Below are 12,630 nucleotides of genomic sequence, written 5' to 3'. Positions count from 1 at the left end.
TAAGGAAGTTGCAGAAGCCCTACCAAGAGCAGCTACATTCACATGTCTCTTGGTCAGAAAACTTGTCACTCTCTGTGAGATATGACTTGCGTAAATCTGTAAAACACCGTAAAATCCCCCCCTCTACAACTCTCCGCTCTCCCCCCATGTGGTTTGGTTTCGCGTCAGGTTAGTGGCTTGTGCAATCAGTAGTAAAGACTACTTTGTGTCAATCAATCTCACAGTTGTTTCACATCTTTCTTACAGGACTCCTTTCTCCTTTGGCTCTGTCATGTTGGGACTGGGTGCTTAACAATGTGTATTACTGTGTAACAATGTGTACTACTATTTAACAATGTCTATTACTATTTAATTAACAATGTCTATTACTATTTAATTAACAGTGTGTATTACGTTTTAACAATGTGTTTTACTATTTAATTAACAATGTGTATTACTATTTAACAATGTGTATTAATATTTGGCAGAGTACAGAGTGAGTGGTATATGTTCAAGCTGTGTAGCTGTTTCTTGATGACGACACGACAATTAAAAACATGTTCCTGTTTCAGAAACATACTCCTTTCCTGTTTCAGAAACATACTCCTTTCCTGTTTCAGAAACATACTCCTTTCCTGTTTCAGAAACATACTCCTTTCCTGTTTCAGAAACATATTCCTTTCCTGTTTCAGAAACATACTCCTTTCCTGTTTCAGAAACATACTCCTTTCCTGTTTCAGAAACATACTCCTTTCCTGTTTCAGAAACATACTCCTTTCCTGTTTCAGAAACATACTCCTTTCCTGTTTCAGAAACATACTCCTTTCCTGTTTCAGAAACATATTCCTTTCCTGTTTCAGAAACATACTCCTTTCCTGTTTCAGAAACATACTCCTTTCCTGTTTCAGAAACATACTCCTTTCCTGATTCAGAAACATACTCCTTTCCTGATTCAGAAACATACTCCTTTCCTGTTTCAGAAACATACTCCTTTCCTGTTTCAGAAACATACTCCTTTCCTGTTTCAGAAACATACTCCTTTCCTGTTTCAGAAACATATTCCTTTTATTGTTTAGATTTTTTTTTAATCATTCAAGGAAACAATGAACACTTTTTCAAGAAGAGAGTAAATTGTAAACCAAAACAAATCAGTATAAAACAACAGTTTAAACCAAGGCAAGTCGCCCTGTAGCCGGTAGTCATGTTTCCCTCTCATAGTACTGACGACTATATTCAGACAGCTACTGTCCCAAAATGGCACCCTTTATTCCATAGAAAATTCATGTATTAGGGTGCAATTTTCGGACGCACCCTCCGACATAGAATGTTCCCTTGGGTACACACCAACAGCTGTGCTGCAGTGCTCAAACAGGATATGATGTCATAAACTGCAGCTTGACTTCCCTTTAAAACCCTGGTTGATCCTTTACAAACGTAATAGTGATTGTCATCGTCGTAGTGACTAATCACAACTTATCTTCAATGTTTTGTAAACTTATTCAGAAGGTGTAGCCTCTTGTCTACCTTACACGTAACTTCATGTACGGTTGTATCTTCAACGTGATGTCGTTTTATTCAGAAAAGGTAGCCACTTGTCAAACACCGTCTCTTACAGGGCAGTGGTGAGCACCCAACCACCTGGTACCACAAAACAAAAAAAGCCTGGGCCTCTGGGCAGACGGGGGGGCAGTTCAACACTCACATACACCGTGTTACACGTACAACTTGGGTATCTATGGCTGTCTCAAATCAACACTATAAACATATATTTTTTTTAAGCAGCAAAGTCCCATTGAGACCCAATGTCTCTTTTGCAAGGAAGTATTCCATGTTATTGTGTTTATGTGTTGATAAACTATTATCTTTGGCTTGATCACGAGGGGTCAGGTGCTTACAATTAAAATCAGGTCATCTCTCTCTCTGTTAATTATCTTTGCACTCCAAATGCCTGTAAAAGTGCCTTTTAAAACGCCGTCATCGCTTTAGCCTATCAAATCACAGGGTTAACAGAAAGAAATGTGTCAAACCAATACGGCACTGAATCACAGACAGTTGGGATTCTACTGCTTGGCATTCCTCCCCTCACATGTATAAAAAGACATCTCTCAGACTGGCTCAGTTACTGAAATTGAAAAACAGTCTCCGAAAACACATGTTAATAAACCTTCTCCCCAAAAGAGGAACAGCTCTTTTCAGGAATGAAAGATCCACACACAGCGTCGATTGAATTTAGACACAACTTTCCTAGTCCCATCAACAACCTTTTATCTGACTTATCCTGGGGGTAAAGAAATATGTGACTATGAAACATATGAATACGATTTTACTGAAATCGACACAAAATGACTGTACACGACAAAGAGTAGTGTTCCTATGTACACATATCTACTTCAGTACATACAAAATAATATTATTTAAAATATGCACCTCAATAAATCATGTATATTATGGAACGATAAAAATCACACTAACATGTCAGAAGGTTTTTCTCATCTTTTTCACTCAATAATTAAACTGTAAGAATGTTGAATACATTTTGTACAAAAATATAATAATTATCATTAGTGACTTCAAAAGCCTTATTCAAGTTTAAAAAATACATATTTTCCTTGACGCTCACAAAAATTATTTGAGAGATTTAAAGTCTGTCTCTTGATTATTCATTTTTTTCCCTCTCTCTCTCTCTCCAGACTAAGACGTACACTGAGTGTACAAAACATTAAGAACACCTGCTCGTTCCATGACATAGATTGACCAGGTGAATCCAGCTGAAAGCTATGATCCCTGATTGATTTCACTTGTCAAATCCACTTGTAATCAGTGTCGATGAAGGGGAGACGGGTTAAAGGAGGATTTTTAATCCTTGAGACAATTGAGACATGGATTGTGTATGTGTGCCATTCAGAGGGTGAATGGGCAAGACAAAATTATTAAGTTCCTTTGAATGGGGTATGGTAGTAGGTGCCAGGCGCACCGGTTTGAGTGTGTCAAGAACTGCAACGCTGCTGGGTTTTACATACTCAACAGTTTCCCGTGCATATCAACAATAGTCCACCACCCAAAGGACATCCAGCCAACTTGACACAACTGTGGGAAGCATTGGAGTCAACATGGGCCAGCATCCCTGTGGAACGCTTTTGACACCTTGTAGAGTCCATGTCCTGACGAATTGAGGCTGTTCTGATGGCAAAAGGGGGTGCAACTCAATATTAGGAAGGTGTTCCTAATGTTTTGTCCACTCTGTGTACATAAATACCATTGTTTATGTATATACTGTAATTATAGGAAAATACATTCAGTGCACCAACTATGTAAAAGTACTTACAGGTATAGAGACTTAAAGAAATCTTTCCACAATGTTTTAGCATCAATCAACAAAACAGTTTTCTTTAAGTTGCCATGTTGGTCCACTGCACTGAATCATCGTTTTTGGTGAAGAGGTTAAGCTATTTCATGTAAAAAGTAGAGCGCTTATTATATGATTTAAATACTTTATCGACAATCATAGGAAAAAGGTTTTAAATAAAGTATAAAATAGTTTGTAGAAACATGTCTACACAGAGTCCATGTTGAGACCACAGATAAATATCAGACCAGATTTCATGTTTTGATTTATGTGCAATATCATATTTCCCCAAAAACATAAATACCAAAGATACATTTTGCATAAATAAATTGCTCCAGAAATGTTATAAAACAAGAAATAAAATCATAATATATCTATTGATTAAAAGCCCTTGTCTTGTTACTTCATTGTAGCTTGCTGCATTCTCAAGAAGCCTCTTCCCTTTCTGTCTGTCCGTCCGTCCGTCTGTCCGTCCGTCCGCCCGTCCGTCCGTCCGTCCGTCCGTCTATCCGTCCGTCTATCCGCCCGTCCGTCCGTCCGTCCGTCTGTCCGTCTATCCGCCCGTCCGTCCGTCCGCCTGTCCGTCTATCCGCCCGTCCGTCCGTCCGCCTGTCCGTCTGTCTGTCTGTCTGTCCGTCTGTCTATTAACACAACAAGTTTGTCTAAAATGTCTCTGAAAATGTATCTCTGACACGGTGTAGTTCAGGTTAACACAGCACGGATCCACAAAGTTACCACATTGACATCATTTTACACTAAAACCTACAGGTCAGCATTATTACAGGAAGAACAGTGCAAAAGGTATTTTGGTTGGAGTGTAGGAAAATCTTTCAGAATTACCAAGGTTCCAAAATGAATTACCAAGGTTCCTAAATGAATTACCAAGGTTCCAAAATGAATTACCAAGGTTCCAAAATTAATTATCAAGGTTCCAAAATTAATTACCAAGGTTCCAAAATGAATTACCGAGGTTCCAAAATGAATTACCAAGGTTCCAAAATGAATTATCAAGGTTACAAAATGAATTACCAAGGTTCCAAAATGAATTACCAAGGTTCCTAAATGAATTACCAAGGTTCCAAAATGAATTACCAAGGTTCCAAAATGAATTATCAAGGTTACAAAATGAATTACCAAGGTTCCAAAATGAATTACCAAGGTTCCAAAATGAATTACCAAGGTTCCAAAATGAATTATCAAAGTTCCAAAATGAATTACCAAGGTTCCAAAATGAATTACCAAGGTTCCAAAATGAATTACCAAGGTTCCAAAATGAATTTGCCATGTTCCAAAATGACAACCAATAGTAATCTTTGTTACTATAAAGTTTATCTTACAAAGTTGTGATTGGTTTAAATCTCTTTAAACTATTTCTTTATCACCAGAAGCTTCTGTCTGTTTCACATGAACACAGTTATTTAATAAAAACACATTTAGGTCTGGATTCAATCCGGATCGCGCAAGATCCGTGTTAAAATGAAAAAAGGTAATTTCCGATTGAGCCGACATATGCAGCTTTTACCGTGAATGCAAGCTCTGCAAACGCGGGAACATTGCCATTTAAATTTCAATCTAGCTATAACGCGGATATTCTGCAATACTTTGGCGATACGGATTGTATCCAGCCCTTAGAGTTGAAAGTCTCAAGAGGTTGGTTTTGCTGTCATCTCATACACACATTGCACAATTCTAAACAGACAGATAATACATTCCAATACAAGAGACTAAAGTGGCTCAAACAAATAAATCTGCACCTCTTATCTACATCAACATTATTACGACCAATGGATTTGATCAACAACATTGTGATACTTTGACCAATTACTTTTTGTTTGTTGAAAAAGCGGAAAAAGCTTTAATTCCCATAACTTCAAACTACAGTTTAGAGTGAGTATGCTCAGGGCCTTGAGGTGCCACATGAGATTCTCCTAGTACCGTTAATTGTCATTTTCAAAATGTTCTAAAGTCAAACTCACACTTTACTACAGATGTAGGCTTATCACCTGACTCAGGTAATGGCAATTATAACTGACAATACTCAGGTAATGACAATTATAGCTGACAATACTCAGGTAATGACAATTATAGCTGACAATACTCAGATAATGACAATTATACCAGACAATACTCAGATAATGCCAATTATAACTGACAATACTCAGGTAATGACAATTATAACGGACAATACTCAGGTAATGACAATTATAGCTGACAATACTCAGATAATGACAATTATAGCTGACAATACTCAGATAATGACAATTATAGCTGACAATACTCAGATAATGACAATTATAGCTGACAATACTCAGATAATGACAATTATAGCTGACAATACTCAGATAATGACAATTATAACTGACAATACTCAGGTAAAAATACCATAGAACAGTGTTTTGATATTTTTTTTATCATAGAGATGACCTAGAATGTAGGAATTCTTGTTCTGAGGTGTAGTGTATGTACCCCCCCCCCCCCCCCCCCCCCAGGGAACCCCGAATGTGTCATACTCTCTCAGTTATTAGAATTCCTGTTTACCACAAGCACCCTGGACCTACTGAACTGTATACTAGAGGCACGATGTCCTCCGCTCCTCACTCTTCTAATGGTTACTTGGTTCAGTGTTGTAGAGTGCAGTCGTCAGTCTGGTACTCTCCTACTGAGCAGAGGTACTTTGGTCACTCTCAGGGCTGCGCGAGGGCAAAATAAAAGTGAAATGTCCCATGTACTTTTCTTGTTGTGTTACTACTACAACTCAAAGTGTCTGTAGAGGTTAGAGAGGTGGGATTCTCCCTTCTCCCCAACCACTCACGTAGTTAGCATATTTTACTTACCATTACAACACTCCTCATCCCTGTACAGTAGAGGTACTACCTCCTTTATAGAGGACTGACTCAGAGCAACAGAAAACCACCCTCCTCATCCCTGTACAGTCCGTTGATCAGCAGCTGGTGCTGTCCCTCTCTCCGGTGCTGTTGGCCTGCAGGGTGACTGAACTGACTGCTATTTGGCAGCCGTTGGTGACGTGATTCATGACTTTCTGTTTGAGCTGGGCCACTTGTTCCCTCAGGACCGAGGCGGTGGAGGTCAGGTCACAGTTCTGGGTCTTCAGAACCTTCACCTTCTCCTCTAGCCGGGAGATCCGCTCCAGCTTCCTTTTACGACACTTAGACGCCGCGATCCGGTTACGTAGTTTCTTCCTCTCGGCCTTGATCCTCTCCTGGGTCTCCAGGTCGATGGGAGAGAGGGAGGGAGGGGAGGAGGTGGTGTCCCGGGGAGGGTGAGGGACCTCTGGGACAGTCTGAGGGGCATCCAGGCCCCTGTTGTGGGGATGGTGGGGTCCCTGGCCTCCGGGTCTGTGGGGGCCGTGGCATGGGTAGCCGTCGGGCATCTGGCCCCCTGGGTAGGATGATGATACATGGTTGGGGTGGTTCGGGTTGTAGCTGCTGAGGTTTGTATAGATGGGCAGGTCTCCTGCAGACATGATGTTCCTCTGGTAGGGGCCTTGCATAGAGGAGGAGGGGGACATGGGAGCTCCGACCAGCTGGTTCTGTTTATGGAGATCCGCCAGGGCTTTGACGAACCCATCGGCAAAACCCTCCTGTTCGTTAGTGGCGTTGTTCCGGTACATGAAGGGGTTACCTCCGTTAGGGTTGGGGACAGGAGACGTCGTCACCAAGCCCTGGTTAGACTGGATGATGAGGTGCTCGAGGTCAGGGGAGGCCAGCTTCAGAAGATTCATATCTGACAAGCCGCCGGGCATTAACGAGCTGTTTGTGTTGCTGTTAATCCCTCCCAGATGATTAGGATTGATATTGCAGTTGCTCCCCGGCTGGCTTTGTAACAGTTTCAGGCCAGAGCTGCTGTGGGAACCGCCTGAGAAGTTATGCGCCACCTTCTTACTCATTATCTTGTGGCCCTGGTAACGTTGGTAATCTGCATGGTGCTGTCCGAAGTTGTGAGGGACACCTACGGACTCGTCATGGTAGAAAGGGGTATCCATTTTAGCCGTCATTGACGCAGGGAGACAGAATCTTCATCGTCTGATTGGTTACGGTGTAAGTGGTCCCGTTGGCATTAGCTGTGAAGACGAGGAGATCTCCCAACAAAGTGTTTCTGCTAAAACAATATTCCAATAAAGAATTCGGGCCACCTGTTAAAATAGAAAATAAATGTAGATTCTACATATAATATGACATGTGATTTGAAAACCAAAACAGATACATTGTATTTGATTTATATGACTACAGTGGGAATAAAAAACTATAGTTTTACTTTCGCTCAAAAGTAAAAGCAACAAGCCGATTTTAACCATTGGAACCTCTACACATATAAATCCGATTTATAAGCGTTGGCTATATCGTATAGATCCTAATTAAAAGCGTTGGCTATACCGTATACATCCTAATTAAAAGCGTTGGCTATACCGTATACATCCTAATTAAAAGCGTTGACTATACCGTATACATCCTAATTAAAAGCGTTGGCTATACAGTATACATCCTAATTAAAAGCGTTGGCTATACCGTATACATCCTAATTAAAAGCGTTGACTATACCGTATACATCCTAATTAAAAGCGTTGGCTATACAGTATACATCCTAATTAAAAGCGTTGGCTATACAGTATACATCCTAATTAAAAGCGTTGGCTATACAGTATACATCCTAATTAAAAGCGTTGGCTATACCGTATACATCCTAATTAAAAGCGTTGGCTATACCGTATACATCCTAATTAAAAGTGTTGGCTATACAGTATACATCCTAATTAAAAGCGTTGGCTATACCGTATACATCCTAATTAAAAGCGTTGGCTATACAGTATACATCCTAAATAAAAGCGTTGGCTATACCGTATACATCCTAATTAAAAGCGTTGGCTATACAGTATACATCCTAATTAAAAGCGTTGGCTATACCGTATACATCCTAATTAAAAGTGTTGGCTATACCGTATACATCCTAATTAAAAGCGTTGGCTATACCGTATACATCCTAATTAAAAGCGTTGGCTATACAGTATACATTCTAATTAAAAGCGTTGGCTATACCGTATACATCCTAATTAAAAAGGTTGGCTATACCGTATACATCCTAATTAAAAGCGTTGGCTATACCGTATACATCCTAATTAAAAGTGTTGGCTATACAGTATACATCCTAATTAAAAGCGTTGGCTATACCGTATACATCCTAATTAAAAGCGTTGGCTATACAGTATACATCCTAATTAAAAGCGTTGGCTATACCGTATACATCCTAATTAAAAGCGTTGGCTATACAGTATACATCCTAATTAAAAGCGTTGGCTATACCGTATACATCCTAATTAAAAGCGTTGGCTATACCGTATACATCCTAATTAAAAGCGTTGGCTATACCGTATACATCCTAATTAAAAGGGTTGGCTATACCGTATACATCCTAATTAAAAGCGTTGGCTATACCGTATACATCCTAATTAAAAGGGTTGGCTATACCGTATACATCCTAATTAAAAGCGTTGGCTATACAGTATACATCCTAATTAAAAGGGTTGGCTATACCGTATACATCCTAATTAAAAGCGTTGGCTATACCGTATGGTTTAAGGGATGCATTATCTGTAACACATGAATGAAAGCGAGAACCACCTTACTCTTAGGCTCCCAATAAAAGTGATTTATCCTACAGTTTCTAATAATAATTGCATTATATTTTAATACGACTTGTCATGGGAGTGAATGTATAGAGGAATAGCATAAGGTTGAATATTGGCACCATATTTTATCATATAGCCTACAGTACATCCGTATGATCATATACGGTAGGATACACTAGTATTGAGTGTATCGTAATCATTCTTAAAATATAATAGTGTATCGTAATCATTCTTAAAATATAATAGTATATCATAATCATTCTTAAAATATAATAGTATATCGTAATCATTCTTAAAATATAGTAGTGTATCATAATCATTCTTAAAATATAATAGTGTATCGTAATCATTCTTCAAATATACTTACAATAAGCGAAGGTTTCACAATTCCAACCCGGTGGTGACAGGAAAGCCCGTTCAGTACGATGACTAGTTGATTAGCCTACTCACGTTACGTTTCGAAAAATAAACCTTCATGTGAAACAATCCAGTGACTCAACCGTGACTCGAGGTAGTCACACCGATCGACATTGACACAGAATACCATCCATCGTCCGGTAGACGTTTCCCACGCACGCTGCCTGTAAACCGGTGAGCCGGTTCGAGTGTGTGTAGGCAGACGGTCTATTAAAAAATGAATCTGATATCCGTGTGTTAAACAAAAATCATCAGGAAAAATTCATATCATCCCGTTAATTATTTGTATATATTTAACTGCCTTAGAATATAGACTGTTGACATTGGAGAAATCGGGCTTCTCTTCTGCCTCTCTCGTTGCCTCGTCTGCTCTGTAGCTAGCCGCCGCTGTCAATTGGACTGGGGCTTTCTGCTTGGCCGATTAATACCATACGCCCTTCTCTCTCTCTCTCTCTCTCTCTCTCTCTCTCTCTCTCTCTCTCTCTATCTCTCTCTCTCTCTCTCTCTCTCTCTCTCTCTCTCTCTCTCTCTCTCTCTCTCTCTCTCTCTCTCTCTCTCTCTCTCTCTCTCTCTCTCTCTCTCTCTCTCTCTCTCTCTCTCTCTCTCTCTCTCTCTCTCTCTCTCTCTCTCTCTCTCTCTCTCTCTCTCTCTCTCTCTTTCTCTCTGTCTCCGTCTCTCTCTCTCTCTCTCTCTCTCTGGTTCCTGTAACTACTCTGCATAGATGTTAGTATTTTCACAAAGGTTTATTTCCTTTTATGTGTCGTTTGAAATTGTATTGGTCTTTTGAAAGCCGGACTCTACTGCTCACTGAATTATAAAAAAAAAGAAGGTATTATTATCTTTTTTAAACCTTTATTTAACTTGGCAAGTCAGTTAAGAATAAATTATTATATACAATGACAGCCTACCAGAAGGCAAAAGGCCTCCAGCGAGGATGGGGGGGTGGATATTAAAAATACAAAAAATATATAAAAATAGGACAAAACACACATCGCGACAAAATAAACAACACAACATAATAACAAGAGACCATTCGACAACAACATAGCATGGCAGCAACACATGAACTGTAGGCTTTACAATACAAACTGTGCAATGTGTAGAGGGTTTGCCGGGTTTTGTGTTGCCACTACCATGCGCTAGGTATACTCATACCACAGTAGCTACATGCCACTCTTCAACGCTCTTCGTACAAAACCGGAAAATGTCCAGAGTGACGACGTGAGGACTAGACACACGAACATAACTCTTAGCGGAGTTAAAGATAAAAGCACTCGTCCCATAAAACACGATCGGCCTACTTTCTCAGTTGCACAACATTCGAGAGTGTTCTTTGCACTTCCACACAACATGTAATAACTTTGTTGATAACGCTTTGGTTCTCCACAGCATTCACTTTCATTCTATTCTATTCTATTTAGGGAATGTGTAGCCTACGATCTAACTGGTTTGGTCTTTTCCAGCAGGCATCAGAGCAGGAAGAGCAGGTCTGTCGTACACAGTGAGGGTTGAGAACATGGTCAATGCAGTCGGGTCCCATACGGCATCCTATTCCCTGTATAGTACACCTCTAATAGGGTAAAAATTAGTGCACTATATAGGGAATAGGGTTCCATTAGGGATGAACATACAGATGCCCTCTACTCCTCAACTCTACCCCAGCACCACACTGCAGATGGGGCCAGAGGGAGTCAGTACTGCCTGCCTGTCTTTAGATGGGGCCAGAGGGAGTCAGTACTGCCTGGCTTTAGATGGGGCCAGAGGGAGTCAGTACTGCCTGCCTGTCTTTAGATGGGGCCAGAGGGAGTCAGTACTGCCTGGCTTTAGATGGGGCCAGAGGGAGTCAGTACTGCCTGCCTGTCTTTAGATGGGGCCAGAGGGAGTCAGTACTGCCTGGCTGGCTTTAGATGGGGCCAGAGGGAGTCAGTACTGCCTGGCTGGCTTTAGATGGGGCCAGAGGGAGTCAGTACTGCCTGCCTGGCTTTAGATGGGGCCAGGGAGAGTCAGAACTGCCTGGCTTTAGATGGGGCCAGAGGGAGTCAGTACTGCCTGCATGTCTTTAGATGGGGCCAGAGGGAGTCAGTACTGCCTGCCTGGCTTTAGATGGGGCCATGTGGAGTTAGTACTGCCTGCCTGTCTTTAGATGGGGCCAGAGGGAATCAGTACTGCCTGCCTGTCTTTAGATGGGGCCAGAGGGAGTCAGTACTGCCTGCCTGTCTTTAGATGGGGCCAGAGGGAGTCAGTACTGCCTGCATGTCTTTAGATGGGGCCAGAGGGAGTCAGTACTGCCTGCCTGGCTTTAGATGGGGCCAGGGGGAGTCAGTACTGCCTGGCTTTAGATGGGGCCAGAGGGAGTCAGTCCTGCCTGCCTGGCTTTAGATGGGGCCAGAGGGAGTCAGTACTGCCTGCCTGGCTTTAGATGGGGCCAGGGGGAGTCAGTACTGCCTGGCTGGCTTTAGATGGGGCCAGAGGGAGTCAGTACTGCCTGCCTGGCTTTAGATGGGGCCAGGGGGAGTCAGTACTGCCTGCCTGGCTTTAGATGGGGCCAGGGGGAGTCAGTACTGCCTGCCTGGCTTTAGATGGGGCCAGAGGGAGTCAGTACTGCCTGGCTGGCTTTAGATGGGACCAGGGGGAGTCAGTACTGCCTGCCTGGCTTTAGATGTGGCCAGGGGGAGTCAGTACTGCCTAGCTGGCTTTAGATGGGGCCAGAGGGAGTCAGTACTGCCTGGCTGGCTTTAGATGGGGCCAGAGGGAGTCAGTACTGCCTTGCTGGCTTTAGATGGGGCCAGAGTGAGTCAGTACTGCCTGCCTGTCTTTAGATGGGGCCAGAGGGAGTCAGTACTGCCTGCCTGGCTTTAGATGGGGCCAGAGGGAGTCAGTACTGCCTGGCTTTAGATGGGGCCAGAGGGAGTCAGTCCTGCCTGGCTGGCTTTAGATGGGGCCAGAGGGAGTCAGTCCTGCCTGCCTGGCTTTAGATGGGGCCAGAGGGAGTCAGTACTGCCTGCCTGGCTTTAGATGGGGCCAAGGGGAGTCAGTCCTGCCTGCCTGGCTTTAGATGGGGCCAGAGGGAGTCAGTCCTTTCTGCCTGGCTTTAGATGGGGCCAGGGGGAGTCAGTCCTGCCTGGCTGGCTTTAGATTGGGCCAGAGGGAGTCAGTCCTGCCTGCCTGGCTTTAGATGGGGCCAGGGGGAGTCAGTACTGCCTGCCTGGCTTTAGATGGGGCCAGAGGGAGTCAGTCCTGCCTG

General features: G+C 42.3%; 1 protein-coding gene across 1 annotated transcript; it reads right to left on the bottom strand.

The window, feature by feature from the left end:
* Window positions 1-5,799: 5,799 nt before the first annotated feature.
* On the bottom strand, window positions 5,800-9,778 carry LOC139544429 (transcription factor Jun-like). Its single transcript, XM_071351508.1, has 2 exons — window positions 9,337-9,778; window positions 5,800-7,478 (listed from the first exon to the last, which is right to left on the bottom strand). The coding sequence occupies exon 2, from the start codon at window positions 7,338-7,340 to the stop codon at window positions 6,267-6,269; it is 1,074 nt and encodes a 357-aa protein (XP_071207609.1). The 5' UTR covers window positions 7,341-7,478; window positions 9,337-9,778; the 3' UTR covers window positions 5,800-6,266.
* Between the last annotated feature and the right edge of the window lie 2,852 nt (window positions 9,779-12,630).

Source organism: Salvelinus alpinus, chromosome 18, assembly GCF_045679555.1.
Source record: "Salvelinus alpinus chromosome 18, SLU_Salpinus.1, whole genome shotgun sequence".
NCBI classification, from domain to species: Eukaryota; Metazoa; Chordata; class Actinopteri; order Salmoniformes; family Salmonidae; genus Salvelinus; species Salvelinus alpinus.
Note: the sequence above shows the minus strand (reverse complement) of the source record. Positions and strands in the feature narration are given on the sequence as shown.

Coding starts and splice junctions, on each gene's coding strand:
- LOC139544429 (XM_071351508.1), bottom strand. CDS start 7,340: ATGACGGCTAAAATGGATACCCCTTTCTACCATGACGAGTCCGTAGGT.